Genomic DNA, 27210 nt, shown 5'->3' with positions numbered 1-27210 from the left:
ATAGTCCTGAGCTTAAGAAGCTGGCAGAGCTAGCAAGAAAGGAATAAACAAAAGCAGCAAGCATGGCCCTGCGACTGGGGTCACTGTTGTTTGTGGTTTGGGAAGCCCAGACGTCCGGGGAAATTTTCTTCCATGGGCATGGTGTACGGTGCCGCTGGATTGTCTGCTCCTGTGTTGAAGTTTCGGGTTGCAGAAACAGTCACAGATTCATCCCCAGCAAGCCGTGTGCTGTCAGAGCTGCCCCTTGGAAGGCATTTGGATCCTGATCCTAGTTTGTGCTTAGAAGTGCCATTAATCTTGAAATTGCATGCAATCTTGTAATTTTTTTCTTTCCCTCCCCCCAGTTGTCATTACTTACCTGTTTGCTAGAAGGGTTGCTGTGGCTCTAAGGCCCTAAAGGAGAATAGAGAGGAGTCTTTTAAAAGGAGGCTTGGGTATCGTGTGCAGGAGCTACTCTGTTAGGTTCCACCGACGTCTTTTTTTTTTATGGGTTTCTGATTCCTTTTCCCTCCCACTTACTGGGAGAGATGTAAATAAGTCATCTGTTCTTTCTTTTTCTTTCTCTCTCCAGACTCTGAATCCTCCTCTCCCCCCGCCCCCTCTCCAGGCGGCCACCCCCACGGGCACTGCTGTTGCTGCTGCCGCCGGGATGGGCCCCAGGCCTGCAGCTGGACCCACGGACCAGACCACACACCCGCGGCCACAGCCCCGCCCCAGCGTGTAAGTGCGGGGTCCTTTCTGCCCCCGGACCGAACCCAAATAGAGAGGCAGAGAACAACTTTCTGGGGGGAGCTGGTGCCAGACTGGTGTCTTCTACCCAACCGTGTTTGTGATTAGGAAACTAGTGGTCTAAGGATGGGCCTTCTTGGCCTTCCTCTGCGAGTGCTACCCAGGTTTTGTCCCCGCCTTCACCCCCAGGTAAGGATACGAGGGGACAGGGAGGGCCCCGGGCTGTTGCGCTCTGTCCGTGGTTGGACTTGGTTTGCCTCTGACTCGCAAGTTCAGCGTCTGCCCCGACTGAGCCCACGGATGCAGGTGCCACCCATTGCTGGTTCAGTGTGTGCAGGGAGGCTGTGTGCCGAGCTTCCTGGAGGGATTTGGGACCACGTGCCCTCGACGAGGCTGCTTCCCAGGTCTCACCAGGGCCATCTGCAGGGCCCAGTGGGCATCTGATGCCCTGCTGCAGGTGTGCACACGGGGGCGTGGCATCGCCCATGAGTACCGTTTGGCAGGATCAGCGCCTTTCACTGGGAGGGCCGGGGGGAGGTTCAGAGTCAGGCAGCTTCTGCCTTTTCAGAGTGGATGACCGCCATTCAGTGGAGAGTGATCGAGGCTGCCCCCAGGTTAAAGGATTCTACTTTCTGTTTACTTTTGTACAGAACATTCAAGGCTTCTTGCCAGAGAAGAGTTCTGCGCATCGTGTGGTATGTCTGTTACTCACCTTGAAGTCAGATGTTTTTTCCGCTTCTAGGTATGTTGCCATTTATCCTTACACTCCCCGGAAAGAGGACGAGCTGGAGCTGCGGAAGGGGGAGATGTTTCTCGTGTTCGAGCGCTGCCAGGACGGCTGGTTCAAGGGGACGTCCATGCACACCAGCAAGATTGGGGTTTTTCCTGGCAATTACGTGGCACCCGTCACAAGGTACAGCTCTGAGCAAGCGGCTTGCTGAGCCCTGAGTGCAGAAACTTTGTCCTTTCCCATGATTCCCAGCCTATCCACAGTTCCTTATCATGTTACAATTACACAGCCAGCATTTTAGAGGTCCCTGCCTGTATTTGCCAAAGTCCCTTCTAATCCTCAAGATTTTAGCTTACTCTTCACATGCGGAGAAGGCAGTGGCACCCCATTCCAGAACTCTTGCCTGGAAAATCCCATGGACGGAGGAGCCTGGTAGGCTGCAGTCCATGGAGTCGCTAAGAGTTGGACACGACTGAGCGACTTCACTTCACATGTGAAATTGTAGATTTCTCCCAATACAGGTGCTGGTTTTAAATTATTTTCTTTAAGTCACATGTGAGAAGACTCTGCTACACTGTTTTCAGTATTTTTCTGCTAGGAAATTAGTGCTGTTTGACATAAACACAAGTGATGTTATTAATCCTCTTGTTTACGTGATGCTTACCTGACACCTGGCGCACAGACTTCTATGTTCCACACATTAACGCCAGGGCCTCAAACAGCTCCCTGGTGTGTGTGCTGTTATCCCCACTCAACAGTGAGCAGGTTGAGGTGGAGAGGTTAAACAATTTGAGGTCACCCGATGAAGAGGCGCTGAAAGCCAGGTGTGTATTCCAATAGCTTGGTGATTACATCTGAATTCTCACAATTACTTTTTATAATGCAGTCAGAAATGAAACTCCTTTAACATGACATGAGCCCCTCACCCTTCTCAGGGGAGGGCAGTTTTGCTCCCCAGGGGATCTTGGCAGTGTCTGGGCATGCTTCTGATCGTCGTGATGGGGGAGCAAGTGCTACTCGCCGCCCATGTATAGAAACCAGGGATGCGTATGACACCCTGCAGGGCAGCACAGGCTTCGCAGAAGGGAGCTGTCTGGCCCCAAATGTCACCAAGGCTGAGAAACCTGTTCTAGGATAGCAGGAGGCAAGCACTTTGGATGTGTTGATATATACTCTTCACTTTGTTTAAGTTTAGTCCCCGTTCTGGGCACTGCGGAAGCTTGCTCTGGGATGACCGTGATGACCTATAATGGGGTCAGTGCTGAGGAAACCCCGGGTTTTGGCCACTGGTCTCTTAATAATGGTCCAGCTTAATTGTGTTAAATCATTTCTCAAAGCCCTTGATTTTGAATAAGTGGCTGAATGAACTGACATGCTGTCAGATGTCGGTCTCAGTCCTCAGGCTGGCTGGCAGCCTAATCCAATGAAGATCACTGTCATTGCAGATGGCAACAGAACATTAGCTCCAATTAGACTTGCAGATTTTTCATCAGTGTAAACCTTCTTGTCGGTATATGCTAAAATCTACATTCACAGCCCAGAAGATGGTAGCTCTGTCTTCCCTGGTGGGATAAAACAAACAAACAAAAACCATAACAACTAAGGGAGATAAACCAAGCAACAACCACATGTCGACTTTCCGAAGAAAGCATTTTCCTAAGACTCAAATGCAAACTATCAAAAGTCTCTGGAGAGACGCTTCCTGATGGAAAATTCTCTGTTATTCCTCATGGTAAATAATGAGGTTTGAGTTAATGAAGCCTTCTGCTTGGTAGAAAGTTACTATCTATAGAACTGTTGTTTAAATCAATTTAGAATATTAAAAAGTATGTTACATAAAGCTACACTGGACCTAATTTAATGAGATTCAGCCGGTAGGTAGTTGTTGAGGGCCGGCTGTGCCGCTGTAGCCACGTGCAGGAAGGGTGGGAAACAGCCACTGCACACTGCCCTGCTGTCAGGAAACTTGTCCTGAGTCGGGAGTATTTCACTGGGAATTGGCTGAAAAAACCCCACATCATGCTTTGTGATCAAGGGTCACAGAGGAAATCCACCTGAAACAGAGGACAGTCCCGAGGTCCTGGGCCTGAGGCCAGGCTGCTTGGGAGGACAGGACTGAAGTGCAGGTGAGGGGGAGGTGGGGTGAAGGGAGCCGTAGGGACATTACAGGAGTGTGTGCGCACGCGTGCCGGTAAACGGGGCAAGTACAGAGAAGCCGTACGTGAGCCCAGCTGTGCCAGCCTAGACGCTGTGCTCTGACGGGCCAGAGAGGAAGCGTGCCGGCCCTGGACGCCCGTGGGGAGGGTTACCTCCAGACGGGAGCCGAGCCGAGAAGCTGTGTCACCAGCGGAGTGCGGTGCAACCTTTCTCCCACTCAGAAGATGTTTCCAGAGCTTTCTCCGCCTCAGGGCCGTTGTTCCTTGAATGTGTTTTTCTTAACCTTTGGTCAGATAATTGCATTCCTAAAGTGTTACATCTTTAAGCTCTGCATCATTTTCTTTGGCGTTAGTCGTCCTGTCTCCCTCTTGCTGATGGACTGGGTTTCTGTCTTGGCAGGGCTGTGACCAGTGCTTCCCAAGGCAAAGTCCCCATGTTGACGACTGGCCCAGTGAGTCGCGGGGGGGTCCCGGCCAACCCTCCCCCCGCAGGCGGACCTGCCCAGAAGTCCCCGGGGAACGGCGTGGCTGGCGGTCCCGGGGTCCCCACGGCTGTGGTGTCGGCAGCTCACATCCAGACAAGCCCCCAGGCTAAGGTCCTGCTGCACGTGTCCGGACAGATGACTGTCAACCAGGCCCGGAGCGCTGCAAGGACAGGTGGGCGCTGGGCCGCAGCCCTGGGAGAGGGGCCCGAGCAGCTGCAGGCCTGGTGCAACCAGAGGCTGCAAGGATGTGAAGACGGTCTGAGAGAGCAAGGTGGAACTTTGGGACAGTCTAGCAGAGAAAGGTGGAACTTTAAGACAGTCTGGCAGGGGAAGGTAGAACTTTAAGACAGTCTGAGAGAGGGAGTGGAACTTTAAGACAGTATGACAGAGGAAGGTGGAACTTTAAGATAGTCTGACAGAGGACAGTGGAACTTTAAGACAGTCTGACAGAGGAAGGTAGAACTTTAAGACAGTCTGACAGAGCGAGGTGGAACTTTAAGACAGTCTGAGAGAGGAAGGTGGAACTGTAAGACAGTCTGACAGAGTGAGGTGGAACTTTAAGACAGTCTGACAGAGTGAGGTGGAACTTTAAGACAGTCTGACAGAGGAAGGTAGAACTTTAAGACAGTCTGACAGAGGGAGGTGGAACTTTAAGACAGTCTGACAGAGGAAGGTAGAACTTTAAGACAGTCTGAGAGAGGGAGTGGAACTTTAAGACAGTCTGACAGAGGAAGGTAGAACTTTAAGACAGTCTGACAGAGCGAGGTGGAACTTTAAGACAGTCTGAGAGAGGAAGGTGGAACTTTAAGACAGTCTGACAGAGTGAGGTGGAACTTTAAGACAGGCTGACAGAGGAAGGTAGAACTTTAAGACAGTCTGACAGAGGGAGGTGGAACTTTAAGACAGTCTGACAGAGGAAGGTAGAACTTTAAGACAGTCTGACAGAGGAAGGTGGAACTTTAAGATAGTCTGACAGAGGACAGTGGAACTTTAAGACAGTCTGAGAGAGGAAGGTGGAACTGTAAGACAGTCTGACAGAGTGAGGTGGAACTTTAAGACAGTCTGACAGAGTGAGGTGGAACTTTAAGACAGTCTGACAGAGGAAGGTAGAACTTTAAGACAGTCTGACAGAGGGAGGTGGAACTTTAAGACAGTCTGACAGAGGAAGGTAGAACTTTAAGACAGTCTGACAGTGAGGTGGATCTTTAAGACAGTCTGACAGAGTGAGGTGGAACTTTAAGACAGTCTGACAGAGGGAGATGGAGCAAGACAATGAATAACTGAAGCAGGGGCCAGCACAGAGTCAGCACCATCACTGTACATCGGCTCTGTTTCAGACACAGTCAGACCTTAAATAGCTTTGTTTTTCCTGAAGTGTTTGGAATGTCCCAGGGGTCTTGGTTAACAGTGATAGAGAAAACGTGTTCAGTTCTGTCCGAAAGTCCACAGGAAGGAAGGGAGGTACCGAGAAAAGGGAGAATAGGAGGCAACGCTGGGACCAGCCTGCTCTGCCCTGCGAGTGTGTGGGGGTGTCGCCTCGGCCAGAGCCCGGGGCCTGCTGCACCCCTGGGTGTTGTCGCCCTGCAGGCGCCCGGCAGACATGGCAGCAGACAGTGTCATGGGACACAGTGGGGCGCTGACCCAGGATCAGGGAGGGGATGATGTCCAGGGCCCCCAGAGGGTCAGAGCATCTAAACCGCCATGGTTTCTCATCACTGTGACACGCGCAGGGCTCGGTGAGCAACGAGGCTCCAGCTCACACTTTCCTTCTCTCTTCCCTGTCCAGTCTCTGCGCACAGCCAGGAGCGCCCCACGGCGGCCGTAACACCCATCCAGGTTCAGAGCACCCCAGGGCAGTCCCACCACCCCCTGGCGTCGCCGCAGCCCCCTGCCCCGCTGGGCCCCCCTGTCCACGCGGCTGCCAGCGGCCTTGGCCGGGTCGGAGGCCCCCTGGCCTGTGCCACAGCCCCAGGGGGCATCCCCGCCGCCTCCCTGGAGCCTGAACCCAGCGGCCGCCCCGCAACCCTGCTCCCAGGGACACCCACCTCCCCTGACAGCGGCTCGGCAGCCAGGCCAGACAAGGACGGCAAGGTGAGCCCCGGCGGCTGCTGACCCACTCACGGTGCGGGAGGTGGGGTTCCATTCAGCTCTGGGGCTTGTCTCCTAGCCGCTGACTGCCCTACCGCCTCGCTGCCCTGAACTCCTCCTGGTGAGTGAGCTTTGCTTCTGGTTAACTGTTCTGCAGAAATGCACTTAGGATACGAAGGAGTTGAAACTGTTGATCCAAAGTGTTGCTTGTGGATTCATTGTCCCTGCACTGTATTTGATTATAATGTGTAGATGTGAATAGTTTTTCTCTTGACTTGAGATATAGGGGGAAATTAACTTCTAACTTGATCTTTGTTATAAAAATCCTTTGGGCCCGAATTTCAAAGAAATTCTAAGTGGAAAGCTATGTTTGAAAGACTGACCTGAGGCTGGGCTGGAGACAGAGGAGTGTGTGGTGGTTGAACACGCACAGAAAGAGCAGCGTGCAGCAGACTCTGGTAATCGTGCTGCAGGCGTGACTTCAGTCCGTGCCCCTGTGCTCCCCCCAGACTGCTCGCCAGCTCTGGGAAGCTGTGGGAGCACACCTGCTTCCATGGTCATGTACGTCGCTCTGTTTAAATGACCAGGGAGCCTGTGAGCAGGGCTTTATAAGGAAATAAACCTAACAGCCTACTAAAAAGTTAATATTTAATTGTTGAGTTGACATGAGTGCTTTTGCAAAAGATCGGTATCTCTTCAATGTTTATGATTAACTACATTAAACTTGTACTCCGGCTCACGTGGTCAACCCTGCCAGGATCTTCAGAAAGTAAACTTCCTTTACAGTTTTGATTTGAAGGTTCCAGGACAAGGCATCAGGGCCTTGCCTCAGGGAATCGGGCTCTGGAGCCCCAGGCCTCCGAAGGAAGAATTCACAGAATCTGCAGGATGCCTGTGCTAGGGAGAATAACGGCCCCCAAGGAGGTCCGTGTCCTGATCCCTGAAATTTGAGAATACATTTCCTTACGTTGCAGAAGGGGTCTTACAGATGTGGTTCAATTAAAGGTTTAAAGACTAGTGGATTAGCTGAGTGAGCCCAGTATAAGCAAAAGGATCTTCTAAGTGAGGAAGGAGGATCAGGGCCGGAGGGAGAGACCAGAAGCGTAGAGCAGTGACCTGTTTGCCCCGCTCAGTCCCCCTGCTGACAGGTGGCCACCGGCCTCTGTGAGGATGCCCTGTGGCCCTGTGTCCCTGCTGTGGAGCATCAGCGCTGTCTTCAGGCAGCTCGAACTCCTGGAAAGTTCCGTCAGCACACACCTGTCTCGCTGTGACTTCAGACCTTCACACTGTGCTTTGAGGGGCTGCATAGAAAACGATGGTCTCCTTTCTACGTGATCCCTGCAGGGAGTTCAGGGTTATCGTCTTTTCATAAAGGCTTCACTCTTGAAGGGTTTTCCCCCATATTCTTCATGTCACAGATTTCTAATTTCCCTTTCTAAGTCTGCCACCTCATTTAATGTTCCCAGTTCATTCAAGAGATTGTCCCAATGGCTATAAACTCAGTGACCCAAAATTACTGCAAGGAAAATCACTTCACCCCCATCACTCCATCATCTTGCCAGAACACTCAGAGAGAGCTTGGCGGATGCCTGGTGAGATCCAGCTGTCTCTCGTTCTCCCATCCAAACAGTCCCCCAGTTGCCTCACCATTTCTGCTGTAACCTGTTAGCCCGCATCTCGTGGAGGAGACTTCCTCGGTCTCACTTCCTTTCCTGAGTCAGCCCTTCATCAGATACCCCGTTTTAGGGGTGGTCCCCTAAAACCCCATTTCCCAGGTGGTCTGCAAGCGCTCTTGTGGTTGTCTCTGAAAATGAGGACCACGCATGCCTTTCTTTGGCCTGTTGAGTTGACCTTGGTCCCAGGTTCACCAGGATCTATCAGAGATCAGCTGGTTCCAGCTATTAATTTCCTCAGTACGCTGGGGTAGATCAGCCTGTTGGGAGGAGTGGTTTCATCTGCGAATCCCAGTTCCTCCCCCGTTTCCCTGCTACCAAGGTTTGTTCTTCCTGTCTGGCTGAAAGTGACTCTTCATGCATCTAAGGACCACCATCCACCCCAGACACCAGATCCATGTTTTTCTTGTTCCCAACAAAACTTTAAAGCAGCACACACCCCACCCCCCAGCTTTTTTGGTCATTTGCATTTTTGTAAGTTAAGTTCATTCTGGCCTTCAGCGTCTTGAATTGCCACGGCTGTGGTATGCTCTTCTTGGGGGCCCTTCTCCTGATCTTTTCGTGGAGGCCTTTCTGTCACTTCCTGGAGCATCACATAAGTACCTTCATTATCGGGCACTTCTGCACCTTCACCTGCTGGGGTGATTTACAGTATATGCTGGGAGCCTCTTCCTGGAGAGCCTACCCACTGCTCTTGAAGCTTCAAGATTTCCTACTGAATTTCAGGCCATGCATATATTTTCTTGTAACTTTTAAAATCAATTCTCACTAATTACTAGAGAAATACAAATCAAAACTACAATGAGGTATTAATATCACCTCACATTGGTCAGAATGGCCATGATCAAAAAGTCTACAAATGAGAAGGCTGGAGTGGGTGTGAAGAAAAGGGAACCCTTGTACACTGCTCCCTAGTGATGACTAGCACAGAGAACAGTGTGGAGGATTCCTAAAAATCTAAAAATAGTGACTGTGTGACCCAGTAATCCCATTTCTGGGCATATACCAAGAGGAAGCCATAATTCAGAAGGATACGTGCACCCCATTGTTCATAGCAGCACTGTTTACAACAGCCAAGACGTGGAAACAGCCTAAGTGTCGATCAGCACAGGAGTGGGTCCAGGAGGTGTGGTCCGTGATACAGTGGACCGTCGCTCAGTCACAAGGAAGAACAAAATGATGCCGTTTGCAGCCACGCGGATGGACCTAGAGACTGTCAGACTGAGTGAAGTACGGCAGACACAGAAAGACGAGTGTCATATAATATTGCTGATGTGTGGAATATAAAAAGAAGAAGGGCACAAACAAACGTATCTCCAAAGCAGAGTGGACTCACAGATGTGGAAAGCAAACATGGTGAACAGGAGCTAAGAGAGGCAGAGGCAGGTTGGGGTTCGCCTGTGCACACTGCTGCAGAAGTAGATGGCTGATCAGAGCCTGGTGTGTAGCTCAGGGAACCCTGCTCGCTGCTCTCTCATGACGTCTGTGGGGAAGGGCCCCTGCCCTGTGGCTTAGCAGATGCTGTGGGCCGCGCTAGGTAAATGGGGCCAGTGGTGCCGACCGCCTGGGATGATTGGTCATCTGATAAACGGTTACCTTTATTTCCTTCTGCCAGACTGTCTCTAACTGAACTCTGTTATTATGGATTTCCCCCCCGCCCCAAGGGATATTTTACTGAGTTTGAACTAAGTCAGTATTCAGGAAGAATTGCTCTCCTCGAGGGCTGCTTACAAATCTCCTTCCCTGTTAGTGGACCTTAATAGTCCCAGTTTGCCTAGAGAGCATTCTAAAGGGTTATTTTTCTCAACTGTTGCATTTTCAGACCATGTTTTCAGTCAGAGGACTTGATGACACAGTTGACACGTTAGTAAAGCAATTTAAAATGATGATTGTTATTACCTGTGCTTGGGCATCAGAAGAATATTGACACTTGGGTTCTGGGCACAGAGGAGAGCCAGCCCTAGATCTGATTTCCTAGCAGAGCAAAGACCAAAAGGAAAAGACCACAGGACACCAAGATCCACGAGGTGGCTTCTATGGCGTGAGGTTGATGGGAGTAATTTATACACTTGCTTGCAAAAAGAGACATAAAATGTTTTTATTATACTGATGGGCTTTTTTTAAATTTTGTAGTTGTTTTTGTTAAAGAATCCGCCTGAATACAGAAGATCCAGGTTTGATCCCCGGGTGGGGAAGATCCCCTGGAGAAGGAAATGGCAACCCACTCCAGTATTCTTGCTTAGAGAATCCCATGGACAGAGAAGCCTAGCTATAGTCCATGAGGTCATAAAGAGTCGGACACGACTGTGGAACTAACACTTCACACTTTCAGAGTTGTTTTTTTAATTAAAGAAGTATTTGCACAACAGATATGGTTTGACTTCTGTTATTATCGGTTTGTTAAATTTCATCAATGTGGTGATGAGTGAATATGACTTAGCCCTTCACCCTGATCAAGACATCATCCCCTTTGAGGGATAAGCCTCAGGTCTATGGCTGTGGAGTAAAATGCTAAAAAGGAAGTGGGTTTATGTTAATTGAGTCTAGCACACAAGAATTGGAGATAGAACAGGCAGAATTTCAGGAAATTAAAGCTATCGTCCGAAATTTCCATTTTGTCCTAAAGTGTCTACTTTGCCTTCACCAAGCCTGGGAAGTGAATTGGTGGGATTTTGGTTTCCCTTCCTTTTTATCTGCTCATCCCACCTCCATGGAGTTTGGTGACAAGCACTTGAATGTCCAGAACCAGGGAAGATGTGCGGTTGGGTGGGGGTTGTGCAGAGAGGTGAAGGACGTTGAGCACACAGCCCCAGGAGCCGGACCAAGAGTCCCAGACAGCCTCAGGGGTCCCTTGGAAAGCTCAAATCTGAACTTGAAACTCTACCAACAGACCCGTGTCTCCAACCCATACACTTTTTTTTATTTTCTTAGAAAGAGAAAAAGGGGCTGTTGAAGCTGCTGTCTGGGGCCTCCACCAAGCGCAAGCCGCGGGGATCACCACCGGCCTCACCCACGCTGGATGCCGAGCTGGGGGCCGAGCTATCCTGCGGGCCCCCGGGAGCCCCCTGCGCCTGCCCCGGGCCCTGCGATGCGGACACCGTGGCCCCCGGCCCCCAGCGCAGGGCCTGCTCCCTGGACTCGGCCCCCGTGGCGCCGCCCCCCCGGCAGCCCTGCTCATCCCTGGGCCCCGCAGCCAGTGAGGTGCGGCCCGCCGTGTGTGAGAGGTGGGTTCTCGTCGTGGGCACTGGGAGCCGGCAGGTCTGCGGCACCTGCGGCGTCCTAGGCTCCTTTCTGGGGTCTGCGGCCACAGCCGGCACTGGCTCCTGTCTCCCTCGGGTGGCGTGCTCCATCTCTGCGGTCCCCTCTGCATCCTCACCCCTTTCCGTCATGTCTCCAGAGCTCTCCTCTACGGGGCAGTGGTCACAGTGGCCCTGGTCCCTGCCTTCTCCTGGCTCCTCGTTCGCGGCCAGCCAGCCACCCTCGTTTCATCTTTGGCCCTTTTTATCGAAGGTTTATGAACACCACTACCTGCTCATTGTAAAGCTGCTGGAGTGTTCTGTCCCCCAGAGTTCTCTTCGGGTTCTTCCTGAGCCAGAATGTGGCAGAGTTCTCCTGGCCCGACCCCTGCCAACCCAATGATGGGGTTCCGTTACCCTCAGAACAGTGAGCCCTGTGCAGTAACTGTGGCCTCAGGTCACCTTTACAGTTAGGAGTTGTCCTGTCTGTTTCACCACTGGGGCTCTCGGAGCGTGTTAGCAGAGAAAATCTACTTAATAAGACAGAAACCTGTTAGGAAAAAAGTAAAGCCAATCCGAGAGCAAAAAACCAAAACCAAAAACCTGCTCGGATCATATGAATTAAAAATGCAGCATGGTGTGCTGCCTGAGAAGATGGCATGAGGCACCCTGAAACTAGAGGAGTGCTTTCCCATAACGTTAGCACAAGTATGTAAGCATTGCTGGAGGAGGTGCCGTCCGTCTCTGCAAGCCCGGGTCCCTCTGTCCCTGCGTCTCACACAGAGCACGTTTCTCATCTGTGGAGGTGTCGCCTTTGGGGCAGCATTTTCTGTTAGTGATTCAAGATCTTACTGTCAAGTGTTACACTTTACGATGACTTAAATCCACCTGAACGCTGTATTTCAGATGAACACTCGTACCCACCGAAACCTGAGGCCTGCATTCAGACGGTTTGGGGGGCTTGCTTTATTACCCAGAAGTAACTCGGAAAAGAATTAATCAAACAATCTATATGCCTTAAATACAAAGTACACCATTCGCTGTGCACTTTTATGGGGACACAAGATAATTCTGTGTAGTTCTGACCCTTCTAAAACCAGTTTTGAAAAGAGACATTACCCTGAAGAGTGTTTCTGCCTCACCGGTAAAACATTCTGTCTTTCCCCTCATCCTCTGGGCTCTCAGCCAAGCTTTGAGATTTTGCCCCAAGTTCACGTCACCCTTCATTCCAAGAGTTCTGCTTTTTCCTGCGGTGTTTCTTGGCTCTCCAGGGAGGGCGCCTGTGGCCCTGGACCCAGTCCAGTGACTCGTTTACTCTCTCTGGGCCACAGAGGCGGTTCCTCGCGCCCCGACCCTGAAGTGCAAGTCCCTCTGCAAGCCGAGCCTCCCCGCTCCCCTGTCATTGGTGGTATCCGTGTGTCTCCCTGGGGGGCCGCTTCACTGTACCAGACCCCCCCACCAGGCTCTCCCGCCCCCCGCCCCCAGCACTGGCTCTTTCCAGAGGCCAGTCTCCAAGCTTCTGCACCCCAGCCCGGCTCACAGAGGGACGCCTTGCTCACAGCGGGTCGCCTTGCTTGCAGAAGGCTCCCACAGTCCAGAGCATCTCAACAGGAGGGGCCGCAGGCGGCTCCCCCTCCAGACAAGGAGCAGGCAGGTTTCCTGCTGATCACGTGGGCAGGGCACACAGGGATCCTCTGCTGGGTATGTTATGGAAGCATTTCCATTTTTACAAGTGGGAAAGTGGTCTTTGGAGAGAATTTCTGCCCCGCATTTATATTTTTATAATCCACGTGCTCAGTGGGATATTGAATATAATAGCCAGCCTTACCAGCTTCTCACAGCCTTTTTGCCATCCTACAGTGATGGTGATGGTGATGGTATGTGTCTAACTTAGCTTCTTAGGTCTGCCTGACTTATAGACACAACAGGGAAAATGTGTGGAAGCAAGTAGCATAGGAAAACAGTCTATTATCCTGTTATCTTATCCACTGGGAAGGAAATTTTTTGGTTACTCAAAAACTACCAAGGATGTATTTTAGGGATTACCTCTTTTGGGATTTTAAAAATTTCAGTCTAAGAAAAAGTATTTCATGCTAAAAATGCAGGGAAGGTTAGCTTTCACATCAGTCTAATTTAGGAAGCATTTCAGGATCTTAGCGTCCTCAACTCACAGTCTAAATGTCACGACTCCTGCCCCCACAAAATGCAAGAGCGTGGGGCTCTTCTGGTAGAATTTTTCCTTCTAGAGTTCCACAGAAATATTTTTAATGTCTAATATCAGTGTAGTATGAGATAGGATTCATCTGCAGATGAGAGTGACAACAGGCACAAAATTTCCTCTCGAAGTGGGACCCTGCCCGGTAAATCCCAAGTGGCAGAAAGCAGCTCTGCCTCTCACACTATGAGGAGGGAGGGAGGCGCCTGGAGGTGTGTGGACAGACCTGGGGTCAGCTGAGCCTGTTCTCTGAGGACCAGAAGGAATCTTTCGTGTTTGTGAGAGAGACTGAGGAAAACAAGCAAGAAATACTGTATTCTGGGGGCAGAATAAAATTGATGACAGTAGAGGTGATAAAGCAGATATTGCAGGCTCTATTTTGGAAGGACTGAGGAAAAATAATTAGGAAATTGCAAAGAGAACATAGAAATAAAATATTTCAGAAGGGATGGCAAATAAAAGAAAGTATGTGTGACAGTTTTTTTCCTTACAAAAAAGAAATTACAGATAAAGGACACAGAGCAAGTCATCTCCGTATATTTTTTTAAGTTTAGGATTTAAACTGATAAGCCCATCTGCTAAATTGGAAAAGGACCTCTGATCTTTGATCAGGAACCATACCAAAAACATACAAATTGGACAGAGATAGATTTATAGAAAGACAACTGGGCTTAAACAGAATGATTAATTTGAGGCTGTGACATGAAGCCACTGGATGAAGCAATGAGCGTCAGTCACTCAGACTTCAAGCAAACTACAAAGCAGCAAGTTTCGTTTTGCTAGTGACATACTAGTAGCAGAGGTCACCCACCCAGACCAGGACAGTGGGCACCCTGCCCGCCATAGCCTGGGCACTCGCCTTGGGCTAAATCAGGAGAGATTAGAAACAAAAAGGCGTGAACTACAGAAGACATGAGAAAGACCAAAAAAACTAAGGAAGTGGAAAATTTGTGCTAATGAAAGTGAGGAGCGCCCCTCTAAGCAGAAGCCGGAATAGCTGAGCCTGGGCCGAAGGACTGCCCTGGGGTGTCCGTGGAGGCTTTTTGCGCAGCAGGCATCTTTCTCTTGCATTCCACCTCGGTGGTCATCCGCCAAGCCTCAGTGTCCCACGAGAGGCTGAGGCCCGCTCAGGGCCGGGTCTGTGAGCTGCTCTCGTGGCCTCTCGTCACCCCCGGCTTTGTCTGAAAAGAGCAGGAGGCGCCTCCCGACAGCCAGGAGCCACGTAGCTTTTGATGGTTTCTCCTCCTTTCCTCCCTGCTTCCCTGTCTTTCCTTCTTTCCCTTCTCCTTTCTTTCCGCTTCCCATTAATTTTTTGAAGTATTTATCTGTCTGGCTATGCCAGGCCTCAGTTGCGGCCTGAGGGATTAGCTCCCTAACCGGAGGTTGAACCCTGGCCGGGCTCCTGCACTGGGAGTGGGGAGTCTTAGCCCCTGGACCACCAGGGAAGTCCCTGCATTAATTTGTAAATTCATTTATCTTTTTTTAAATTGGGCTGAAATGTCCATAAAATTTGCCCTTTTTTTTCAGGTATACGGTTCAGTAGCATTAAGTACATTCACACTGTATTATAACCATCACTGCCATCCATTTCTAGAGCTTTTCATCACCCCGTTAAACACTAGCTTCCCATTCCTGCCCTCCCCAGCCCCCGACAAGCCCCCTTCTAGTTTCTGTCTCTCTGGGTCTGACTAGTCTCCACACCTCATAGGTGGAATTGTGTGTGACTGATTTCACTTAGCGTAATATTTTGAAGGTTCATCCATGTGGTAACCTCCGTCAGAATTTCATTCCTTTTTGAGGAACGTTGTACATTTGGAAAAATCACTTTGCTGTACAATTAAACCTTTCCTTTGGTCCTTGGACGTTCTCGTGGAGGGTGGCCCTGTGTACTGTGCTAAGGACCATGCCCAGGGCTTCTGGACTCTGGTCAGGGGTGAGGTTTCCTTCAGTCGCGGGTCAGATGGGGCACGGCTTTGAGAGCCTGCTGGGCGTGGGTGGGCTCGGGTCTGTCCGAGGGAGCCCCCAGGGGACCGCGTGAGCCCAGGCCTGGGGCTGGGGCAGAGGCCGCACCCGGGGCACTGTGCAGGTAGCTGTGAGTGCACGTGCGTGGGGACAGCCATCAGCTGCAGCTGCAGAGACAGGCCCTCGGGCGCCTCACACGCCAGACTGGGGAGCAGCCTTGCCCGAGGAGTTGGGAAACTGTAAGGCAAGTTGAGCGAGAAATAGCTGCAAATCGAGCTGGCAGTTAAGAAAGTTAGTATTTTGATCGTGTGCAGAATGGAGTGGGGACGGGAGGAGATTGGAGGCTGGGAGGACAGGCAGGTTCTTTGCTCAGGTGGGAGGGGGCAGAGCGGCGAGGCTGGGGTGCAGATGTGGAAGGTGGACCCCAGGTCCGTGGCAGCTGTGGGAGAGAAATATGGCACCTGAGGCTCAGGACGCCCCAGAATCCCTGCTCAGAACACCCGAGGGGTCATGGCTGGGCAACAGGTGTTGGGCTCTATGGCTGCACTCACGTTGCCGGGGTCAGTGAGCATGGCCTGGGCAAAGCTGCTCCATGCCTGGGATGGTGGCCCGCTGTGCCCAGCGTTGGTCGTGAGCGTGCCTGTTGGGAATCTGTGTGCACGCCACTCTTCGGGCCAGGGCCAGGATCTGAGCAGAGTCTCTGCTGCAGCCGGTGGTCTCCCTACGGTCCAAGGTCACGGCTTTCGCTCCTCTCGGCCCAGGAGGCTTGTCACTCAGCCATGAAAACCCTCTCCCCTGGGGACCAAGTAGGAAGATTGTGGTCTTAGCTTGGCAGCAGTTCTAGTTCAGAAAATGTTTGACAGAGTTGGTTTAGTGCATTTTCTAAAATGCAAATGTTAATCTAGTCACTTTGTTCAAGAACAGTTTTTGTTCCATTTCACCTTTAAGGCAGCTCACGGAGGACCAGGGGTGAGCTTGAGCTTCATCAGAGATTGGCTCTGAATATGATGAGTTACTTGTGTGCATCTTTCTGTAATTATGGAGCTTTGCTCAAATGTTAACCTGCCCCAGATAGCAGCGTGGCTTTTCACAGGCTCTTCAGCCTGTTGGCGTCGGATTTGAGACATCCTGTCATCTGGATCCCTTCCTCCAGAGTAGCCCACGATGGACTCATTCGTCCTGCTTCGCAAGCTGTCAGAGAAGGGCTTCCACAGCCCTGGCTCTGTCATTCTAAAGTTGGTCAGGGGTGTGGTCAGGCTGCTGTCCTCCAGGCCATACCTCTTGGAAGCAGCAGGCGCCCGCCCGCCTGCTCTTACCTGAGACGCACGGTCGTGGTGGGACCTGGCGCTCAGGGTGTGAACTCTGTGACAGACACGTGCTGAGTGTATCATACCCATGTTGTTCCCACTGGTAACACCTGTGTGGGTCACGGCCGTCCTAGTGCAAAGATGAGGAAACTGAGGCTCAAGCAAAAACTGCTCTGAGCATAAGCCCCAGGTCCGCTTCTCACAAGAGGCCAGGCCTCCCTACCCACCCGCAGGCTTGCTCGCAGGCTGTCCTGTTTCTGGCTTCCCAGGACCTCTCACGAACAGCCAGGCAGCCTCTGTGCTGCGCTTCTGCTCCACATCCTGAGCGGTAACTTGGTTCCCGAGCCCAGAGTCACCCGGGAATGGTCCAGGCGGCTGCTGGGCCTGTGTAGAGATGCCTTTATTAATCGAGTCATAGCCTGAGGCTCTTGCTCAGGTCCTCGCATGAATGGATTCTGGTCCTTATGTGTTGGATGCTGGTAAAACCAGTGATCCTCCAGAAGGACTGTGCTCCGATGGGTTTCATGAGGTTGGGGCAGTTCTTTAGACCAGTTCTGATGACCATTTTTTCAGCCATGACATTCTCTATGTGCTGTTAAGAGTGAGTCCTAGGAGACTAGAAGTTCGTTTTCTGACTTTGAGAACCAAATGAGAGTAGAAACTCAGCCCCTTTTATAGCTCTGTTGTTGTTGTTTAGCTGCTAAGTTGCATCCAGCTCTTGGCAGCCCTGTAGACTGTACCCCCGGGCTCCTCTGTCCACAGGGTTCCCAGGCAAGAATAGTGGAGTAGGTCACCGTTTAGGCTCAAAGTTCATTTTCTGACTTTGAGAACCAAATGAGAATAGAAACTCAACCACTTGTATAGCTTAATTGATTAGCATCAGCCAGTGAGAGAGGTGTGTCCACATTTATAAGTTATCCTTTGCTGTGTCACACATTAGTCTAGAACTCGGAGGTTTAAATTAACTGTGAACATGTATTGTTTCACAGTTCTGGAGGTTAGGACTTTGGGGATGGCTTACAGGGAGGGTCCTGGCTTAGGGCATTTTTTGAGGTTAGTGTCCAGACGTCCACCTGAGCTGCAGTCTTGCAATGGCTTGAGTGGGAAGAGAAGACCCCTTCCAGGTGGCTGCTCACATCGCCACCGACTTTTGGAAAGAGACCTCTGTTACCTGGCCTGCACACCTGTGCACGGGGCGGTGAGTCGCCTGGCAGCGTGGGTGGTTTCCTGGAGACAGCAGAGTGGGGGCCGCCGCACACCCATTAGGACCCTGCCTCAGCACCCCGGATCATCATTTGTGCAGGCTTCTTTGGTCACACAGGTGGGCAGAGACCACACAGGGTGAAACACAGCTCCTCTCCCCCTGGCTTCCGTGAATCTTCAGCGTAATTTTGCAGAAGGAAACAAGCCTAGAAGCAGGGGGTAGATGACCTTACACCAGCCAGGCTTCGGGAATCTTGAAATGATAATTACGCCTTTTCCCAGTGACCCCTGAGTTGAGAACGCTCAGGGGAGCAGACCATTTGTCTGACCCGTGGCGATCAGAGCCCCAGCCTCCTGTCTGGCGGTAGACTGAGCGGGTGGCCCCAGTCCCCACTCCTTGTGTGAACCTTGGGACAAGCTGCCCTGAGAAAAGTTGGGTGTGTAAGGAAGAGTTTCCCTGGAGTCCAGCCTCATCCAGCTCAGTCCTCGGTCGCTCGTGGACCTTTATGCGCGTTTAAGCGCTGGTCACAGCAGGTCTCTACTCCACAGGGGAAGGTAGCGGTGTGAGTCGTTTTACCAACATCGTAGGCAGATTTGTGCTCTGTCAACATCTGAGGCATGCACACTGGCTTTGCCTGACTCTGAGCAGCTGTAACTGAGCCTCCACCTTCCCTCTCCCTCCCCCACTTCTATTGTCATCATTCTATCATCTGCCTCTGCCTCCTTCCTCCCCTCCCTCCATCATCTATCATCCTCTCCCTGCCTCCTCCCGCCCCTCATCATCTGTCTATTCCCCCATCTATCTACCATCCATCTATTCCCCCATCTATCTACCATCTGTCTCTTCCCCCATCTATCATCTATTCCCCCATCTATCTTTCATTTATTTTCTCCCCACCATGTATCATCTCTCTATCTGTTCTCTGTCACCCATCTATCTACCATCTATCTATTCCCCCATCTATCTACCATCTATCTATTCCCCCATCTATATTTCATTTATTCTGTCTACCCGCATGTATCATCTCTCTATCTATTCTGTATCACCCAACTATCTATCATCTATCTATTCCCCCGTCTATCTACCATCTATCTATTCTCTGCCCCATCTATCATCTATCCCCCCATCGGTCTATCATGTCCTCTCTCTCCCCCTGCATGGACCATCTCTCTCTGCTCTGAAGCCTGACTGTCTGTCGTCTCTCATCTCTGTCCTCTCCGCCCCGCAGACACCGGGTGGTGGTCTCCTACCCGCCGCAGAGCGAGGCAGAGCTGGAGCTCAAGGAGGGAGACATCGTGTTCGTGCACAGGAAGCGGGAGGACGGCTGGTTCAAGGGCACACTGCAGCGGAACGGGAAGACGGGGCTCTTCCCCGGGAGCTTCGTGGAGAACATCTGAGGAGCGCCGGGGCCGGACCGCATCTGTCTCCCCCTCCCTCCGACGGCCAGCGGGCACGTTGCCCCTTGCCGTGGCCATCGGCCACCTGCCTTCTGCTGTCTGATTCACTCCACAGAGGCACCTAGCTGAGACGGACAACTGTTTACAAGGCTTAACTAATTTATTTGCTTTTTTAAACTTGAATTTTTCCTGTAATAGATGAATTCTTTGGATTATGATTTTGAGAAGTTATTAATTTATGGAACAGTAGCTGATGAGAGGCTGGGTGACCCCCTGTTGGGAGCAACAGAGTCCCCTCGGTGCAGAAGATGCCCCAGGGCTTCCCTGCTGGCTCTGCGGTAAAGGCGGCCCCACCCTCCCGGGCTCACTCCCCTGCTTTGGGTCACAGATGCCGGCTGTCGCGCTTGGCGGTCTCTCTGGGAAGTCAGGGCCCGCGAGTGAACCCTGGGCACTGAGGGAGTCCCCAGGTGGCGAGGTGGGAACCTGTCTTTCTGGTTGGGCCTGGAGTCACCCCAGAACCCAGTCCTCACTTTAATCGTGAGGGTCTCCGATTTCCTAGGAGAAGGAGGGATAAAGCACAACCCTTGGGGAGCTCGTGTTCAGAGATAGGTTTAGTTGCATTCCAGAAGCAGCTCGGCTCCGTGGCTGGACGTCGAAGAACCGCGGTTGCGCCCTGTCTGCGGACAGTCCTGCATGTCCCCGCGCTGTCACCGCAGGCGGCCTCCGTGTGTGGTGCAGAAGGGCCTCCTGAGGGCCACAGGCGTTCATGGGGCGCTTCCCATGCCCCCCACCCCCGGGTGGGGCTGGACCCCACACAGAGGCCGCAGGGGATGCCGCGGCCATGCGGCTGGGCCGGGCAGCCCCTCGTCTGTCCAGGTCACCCCGAGCTCCTGTCCCCAGGCGGCTGAGGCCAGGGCTGCGCCCCTTGCAGGACACGGGTGGGCTGAGCCCACAACCCGCGCCGCCCCCACCCCAGCCAGCCACACAGCCTGGCTCAGGGCCCCTCGAAGCAGAGCCAAGGAGGGGGCCTGGCAGCGGCAGAGGCCGCGGCCACAGTTTTCTCGTGAGAAAGCAGAAACAAAACCCTTCTCATTTTTTACCTTTAAGAATTACAACTAGGGAGTCAAAACATGAGCTGAGAGTCTTCTTACAAGCAGTTTTATGGTCTTAAAGAGATATATTATGTGGTTGAAATGAAATCATTCCTAAATTAACCATTTTTTATAAGACACTGTACATTATGTTCCTGTGTATTGAATTTTTTTAAAAAAATACTGGGATATTCATGTAATATATAAAGTTTTGGTGAAATGAACTTCAGCTAGAAAAAAAAGCTGCCATCAGCTTTCATCTGTGTAAGTTGACACCAATGTGTCATAATATTCTTTATTTTGGGAAATTAGTGTATTTTATAAAAATTTTAAGAAGTAAAAAGACTACTACCAGATAAGATCACTTTTTTACCTGTCTTTTCTCCATATTTTAAGCTATGTGATTGAAGTACCTCTGTTAATAGATTCCTGGTATGAAGTTGGTTTAAATTTCATCTGTTAATAGATCACTTAGATAATATAATGTATGGGTTTTCTGTTGGTTTTCGGGCACAGTAGATGGAGACTTTGTAACAAGGGCTTGTTACTTGGTGATAGGGTAATGATAAAATTGCAGTTTATCATTCCTTTTCATGTTAATAATTTGAAGACTGGAGAAAAGGTTCAAGATTAAAATTTGATGTTCAAACTTTATGACTCCTTTACTTTTTTCTCTTCTTTTCTTTTTTAAACATGGGACACATTTGACATCATTTCTACTTCATAAAAATTCTTTGCCTGTGCCACAGACAAATGGCACCTACAATAGTCAGCTTGCTGGCTGTGATAGACTTTAGCCCTCCAGTCCGCAAACCTTGTTGGTTATAAAGTCCTCTTAAAAGAGTGTGTGGCATCTCACCAGGGAGTGGGTGACACGCCTGCTGCCCTTTCCCCATTCATGGTGGCTAAATCATCTGGTGACTCCACAAGTCTTTCTTAGCTACGGGAGTGCCAGACCTAAACCATCTGTGGCAGAGCCTGTAGGTCTCAGCAAGGCTTGGGAGCATCGTCTGCAGACTCACTGTGACTTTAGTCTCCCCTGGAAGCCAAAAAGTCCTAAGTTTAAAAAGACTGTGTCTACCAGGTTAAAAATATATGTATTTTCCTAATTTAATTTTTGTTGTTGTTGTTGAGTTGCTAAGTCATGTCCAATTCTTTGTGACCCCGTGGACTGTAGTCTGCCAGGCTCCTCTGTCCATGGGGTTCTCCAGGCAAGAATACTGGAGTGGGTTGCCGTTTCCTTCTCCAGGGGATCTTCCCGACCCAGGGATCAAACCCGTGTATCTAACATCTCCTGCTTTGGCAAATGGGTTCTTTACCACTACTGCCACTTTAGTTTTGCCAAAAGTGACCTCTGTAACCAGGCGAGCGAGACAGTGATGACTTAGTTTCCTCCTGTTTCTGCCCCGCCTCCTCCCTGGGTTACAGTGAGGAGGAGGAAACCACAGCCCTGTATTGAAAAGTGCTATTTTAACATGTGCATTGTTTTCACCTCCGCTTTCAAATATTTCACTTTATTCTCCCAGAGTGTACGCTTGTAGCCTTGGCTGAGTCTGACTGCGTTTAGAAGGAGCAAGTGAAGGTGGTATTTCCCACTGTGGTGCATGTACATTTCTGTTCCTAGTGAGAACAGGGCAGTGTTTTCATCCTCCAAAACTCAGTTAATTATTTCAATCAGAGTTCTTTACAGTATTAGGGTTCAAGTTTAGGAAATGCTTTTAATAGCTATTAGAGTAAGTTGTAAGCTCATTGTGTGTATCTGTGTGAAATTTTTAAAGATGGTTTCAAGCCAGTAAAATGATGCTCTTATTAAGGTAGCAGCCTATTCACATTGTTCCTTTCCAAGAAGAATATGCCAACCCACCAGAATGGAAGGGATGTCCCATAAGGATTGCCATGTCCAGGCTGAGCATGGGCTTGCCTTTCCTTGACTCCTGTGAACACCTGGCTCTGCCCCTGGTGGTGAATTGCACCAGAGACTGGAAGGAGCTAATAGGTGGCTGGTGTGAACTGTGGATGTCTGAAAATGCCCTCTTTCTGGTTTACAAGGGAGTATTCATTCTACTTCTCTTGTCTTTCCTGCTAATAACTTTTATTAACTTTCTGACTTGGCTATTTAGGTTTCTATCTTTAAAACAGCAGCTTGATCTCACTTGATGCCAAGTCTTGTTCTGCAGCTGTCTTGACCCCGGGAGGTGAGACCTGCAGGTGGCAGTGGTCTTCGAGCCACCACCTTGTACCATGGTTACGGGTCAGACAACCTGAGTGATGTTCTAAAGCCCAGAGCTGGCAGAGTGAGCCTCTCAATATCTGTTGCCCTCTTCCCCCTTATTAACTGATTCCTGGGCGATGCCCTCAGCTGAAAAGCCCCAGGTTCCAATTTCCTTCAGATACAGCCACGTTACTGAGTTATTGCTGAGATGGAAGCAAAGTGTCAAAGGGAACTTCTGTGAAGCTTCTAAAAGGGAGGAGGCAAACGCCCTCTGGCTGTTTTCTTTTTCCTTCTTGCAGCCTGCAATGTAGACGTGATGGCTGGTGCTCCAGCAGCTATCTTGAGTCATAAGTGACCTTTAAGATGGAAGCCACATTTTAGCATGACGGGGGAGAAAGAGAAAGAAAGAAGACACTTGAGATCCTTATAACCTTCCAGCCTTCAGGCCATCCTTAACTACTTATCTTCAGATATGGTCTGTGTGAAAATAAACCCCATGACTGTGCTCTGATCTCACCCACATTCAACCTGATGCCAATATTACCTAGCGGTTCCTCAAAAAATGAATGCAAATATGCTGAAAGATGATCTACCTCACAAAGATGTGCATGAGCAACTATGAAATCTCTTTCACCTATGAAATCAGAAACTAAAAAAATTAGAAATTAGGAGCACGTATTTTGCTGATGAAAATGTGATTTGATTAAAAAAAAAAATCTAGGGAGAGCAGTCTGGAAAATATCAAAATTGCAAATGCATTCACCCATTCTGAGAATCTGTTTTCCAGAGGCCCTTATTTGTCAAGTGTAAAATGCCAGTACCTTGTCGATCACAGCAAAATATTGGCAACAACCCGTGTCTAGCAATAGGACACTGGTGATGTTTGTGCAGAGAAAGCTGCACAGCCGTCACGAGCTACGTGACGGGGGACAAAGATGAGGCAGAATGCTCCACCGCTTAGTGAGAAGTCAGGAGGTGGGGAAGAAGGCGTGCGTTAGCTGTTAGCTCATGCTCGATGCACTGTCTCTGGCAGGAGACAAGGGGAATTGCCGGGGCGGTGGTCTCCAGCACTCAAGATGGGACCCGTGCCAGCTTCCTTCCTGAGTCTCCCCTCGGACAGACAGAGAACCTCAGCTCCTGGCCTGTGGGGATCACAGAGTCAGAGGGATGAGCAGACATTGGAAATGCGTTAGAGAGTTGAGATCTGAGAAATCAAGGGATACACACTTCAGAGAGAAATATCGATCATCTCACTGCGGGTCAAGAGCAGACAGAAAAACGACATCACTGGGGAAGAGAAGCACCGCTCCAGGTGTCCACCACTGCTATGAGTGAAAGCTCACTCTCCATAAGAGCCCAGGGTGTACCTGACGTGATTGTCCACAAAGGATTGGCTTTGACTCCTCCGTTTACTTTGAGAACTTGAGAGCCAGCTGACTTGTTTCATGGTACAGTGGATTCCATGAAGACCTTCCAAGATAAAATATACTCATGCCCAGATCAGCAGTGAGTTCTTCTGGGGCCCCTGTGTGTGTTCCCAGGTGCAGAACCCTGAGAAACACCTGCTATGGTCCGGAGCCAGGGGAAAGACCACCGTAAGAGTCTTACGGTGCAGGCTTCCAGACTCATCGAGGACGGGTGTGAGACGAGCAGGCTTCTGCTGGTGCTGTCGGTCCCGGTGTTCATGTGGACACTTCCGGCTGAGTTGTTGGCAAACCCCCGCAATGCCCCGCATCACCCAGCAAACAGACTCAGGTGTGCAGCATGACCCTGTAGTCCAGGTGGATGAGCAAGCGTTCTCTGCTGGCCAGACTCCATCTCCCGGACCTCACGTGCTCCCCAAAGGGAGTCAAAGCCCCTGCAGAATCAAGGGTCCCTTGACCTGCATGTCACACCCTCTCAGCACAGACACTGGGGCCAGAAGATAAGGAGCAGTTAAAAAGAAATAGAAAACCAAGCCCTCCTCATGGAGCAGAAAGTGAGCAGGTCGGATATAAAATTCAGAGTGTCTTTGCTGGCCCCGGTCTTCCTCCAGCTCTTTCCGTAGCTTCTCTAGCTCACACTTTAAGGAGTTCCATTATTTTTGTAAGTGGAGTCCCTGAAAGACCTAATATCAAAGGAAATCAGTATGCCACAGCCTGCCGGCCCTTAAATCTAGACACCTAGTTGATAGCTAGAAGAATCTAAAGGCAGTTGAACATTTGAGTTGCTGTGTTCAGGCTGGGGATTCTGAATATAGGTGGACGTAGGGGAGAAATAAACATATCAGTGTTTGTTCTCCAGAGCAGTGCCATCCATCTGCTCTGGCGAGTGACGGAGTGTCTCATACCTGCACCTTCTAGTCCGAGCACCGCCCATCTCCTGTGGCTGCCATGACCAAGGAACTGAATCCCTCTAATCGGATTGCATTTTGTTGTTGTTCAGTAGCTCAGTCATATCCGACTTTGCGATCCCATGGACTGCAGCACGCCAGGCTTCCCTATCCTTCACTATGTCCCAGAGTTTGCTCAAACTCGTGTCCATCGAGTTGGTGATGCCATCCAACCCTCTCATCCTCTGTCACCCCCTTCTCCTCCTGCCCTCAATCTTTCCCAGAATCAGGGTCTTTTCCAATGAGTCACCTTTTTTGCCAAAGTATTGGACCTTCAGCCTTAGCATCCGAAGTTTCAATGTAAATAGTCACACATCGCTAAGAATCAGGTGGAGTGACAGATTTGAGTCAGGAAGAGAATTGAGGTCCCCTAAGCCTGTGGTGTATGGAGTAGATGCTGCTTCTCTGCAGACAGAGGCCAGTGAGTCCTCCGTGGTTGCCCCACATCTTCCAAGTGTGTCTTCACATGGTGCTGAGTTCACAAAGGGCCACAAGGATGAACACGTGACTCTCTGGGGCTGTCAGGGCAATGGTCAGGGGATCTGCCTTCTGTGAGCTAATGAAAGTTGTCAGCAGACTGGGGTTGAGGTTTATAGAGAAAACAGAATTTGAGCCCTGTAATTACACATGAAACAGTCCCCTCCCCTGGGAACAAGGCCTTGCTTCTCACTCCCCCCCACCCCCAAAAAGTCAGTTCCCTGCAGGCTGGAGCTTTATCTTGACCATCAGAGCTAGGCCATTCCTTCTGCCAGTGGAAATTGAAAACTTGGTGGAATTATCTTTTCGCTGCTTTTGAGAACTCAAGGATGTTGCAAGACATAAAGCAAACACGTCCTTTTGGGTTAGACCAGTATCCTTATCAGTGATGTCACTGGAGCACATTCAAGAGATTTTGTAAAGGCAGCTGCAAAGTGAAGACAGCGGCCTGGCTGCCAGCTCCCTTTCGACACCCAGCGTCACCCAGGGTTGCTTGTGAGCCCCCCTCCTTCCCCTCCTATGGAAAGGTCTAGTGAGCGCTCTGCTGGGACCTGATGCTCATGGAGGATGCTGGTTTCGTGAGGGAGGGTCTGGGGCTTCCCTGGTGGGTCAGACGGTAAAGAATCCGCCTGCAATGCAGAAGACTCGGGTTTAATCCCTGGGTTGGGAAGATCCCTGGAGAAGGGAAAGGCTACCCACTCCAGTGTTCTGGCCTGGAGAATCCCATGGACTGTATGGTCCACGGGTTCGCAGAGTCAGACGCGACTGAGTGGTGAGCTCGCACATCCATGCCAGAGCAGCGGGGCCCACACAGCGCTGCGCCCGGGAGTCCCCGGGGCACGGACACACCTCCCTCCGCCCGGGTGGGGCAGGCTGCTGTGCCCTCCGGCCCGGGCCCGGCGGCCCTGGGCCCCTGTCAGTGCGTGTCCACAGGCAGCTGGCCCCGCCGGGTCGGCAATTGTGGGCTTGCTGTGATGTGGTGGCCATGGCGGACATCAAAGCTGGGCTCGAGTCTCTCCCCTCTCTGCTGGAACCGTCCTGTCTGTGGTTTCCTGCCCACCGGGACAGGGGCGTGGACCTGGCCTGTCATCCTCTGGCCCCTGTCATCACCGTGGCGCGATGAGGCTGACGGAACAGGGCTCCACACAGAAAAGCTGTAATGATCCTGCCACCAGCTGAACGCGCCCAGCGGCGTAGGCAAAGCAGATCAGACGCAGGCTTTAAAAGTCAGAATCTTATCCTTTGATCCTGAGCCGACCCGTGCCAGAGAAGCACTTTTTCTCTCCCTAAAAAAACCCTGTTTCGCATCATTTCTGTCCTGTCTGTGCGCCTGCCTCTCTCCCTGCCCTTGCCCCCTTCGTGTTGGTGTTGGAACCCAGTCCTCGGGGTAGTGGGGGCGTTGTGAACCCCCTTGGTATGAGTGTTGACTGGTGGAGCCTGGTGTGCGGTAGAAACGATTTACCAACCATCCTCCAGAAATTCCCATCTGAAGAGCCTTTGAGGGTTTTTTTAATTGTTGTTTGTTTGTTTTTACCTTTTCTCTCTTTAGTTTTAGTTGTGTTAAGTCATTATCAAAGTTCTGGTATACAATGAAAAATTGCTTAGCAGAGTTGAATCAGAGTAGGGGAAAAGCTTATTAAATGGTTTCCTTAAATTCAGATTCTTAAGGGGCTGAAAAATATTTTCTTTTTTAAAAAATTATTTTAATTGGAGGATAATGGCTTCACAATATTGTGTTGATTTCTGCTATATATCAACATTAATCAGCCATAGGTATACATATGTCCCCACCTTCTTGAACCTCCCTCCTACCCTCCCACCCCTGAAATACATTTTTAGTTGCCTGAGATTAATAACACACATGCCCTGCTCTATTT

At 50.7% G+C, this 27210-nt stretch overlaps 1 protein-coding gene across 4 annotated transcripts in view; it reads left to right on the top strand.

The window, feature by feature from the left end:
* The window catches only part of SH3RF1 (SH3 domain containing ring finger 1), a 150776-nt gene extending 129859 nt beyond the window's left edge, over positions 1-20917 (top strand). For 3 of the 4 annotated variants that reach the window (XM_065907954.1, XM_065907953.1, XM_065907956.1), the window contains 6 exons: positions 572-720; positions 1472-1642; positions 4016-4272; positions 5887-6191; positions 10793-11085; positions 19014-20917. In XM_065907954.1, coding sequence (XP_065764026.1) covers positions 572-720; positions 1472-1642; positions 4016-4272; positions 5887-6191; positions 10793-11085; positions 19014-19182 — 1344 coding nt within the window. In that variant the 3' untranslated portion in view covers positions 19183-20917. The remainder of the gene's footprint in view (positions 1-571; positions 721-1471; positions 1643-4015; positions 4273-5886; positions 6192-10792; positions 11086-19013) is intronic. The other variant, XM_065907955.1, reaches the window with a different exon arrangement.
* The last annotated feature ends 6293 nt before the right edge of the window (positions 20918-27210 follow it).

The sequence above is a fragment of the Muntiacus reevesi genome, chromosome 17 (genome assembly GCF_963930625.1).
Source record: "Muntiacus reevesi chromosome 17, mMunRee1.1, whole genome shotgun sequence".
Lineage (NCBI taxonomy): Eukaryota > Metazoa > Chordata > Mammalia > Artiodactyla > Cervidae > Muntiacus > Muntiacus reevesi.
Note: the sequence above shows the minus strand (reverse complement) of the source record. Positions and strands in the feature narration are given on the sequence as shown.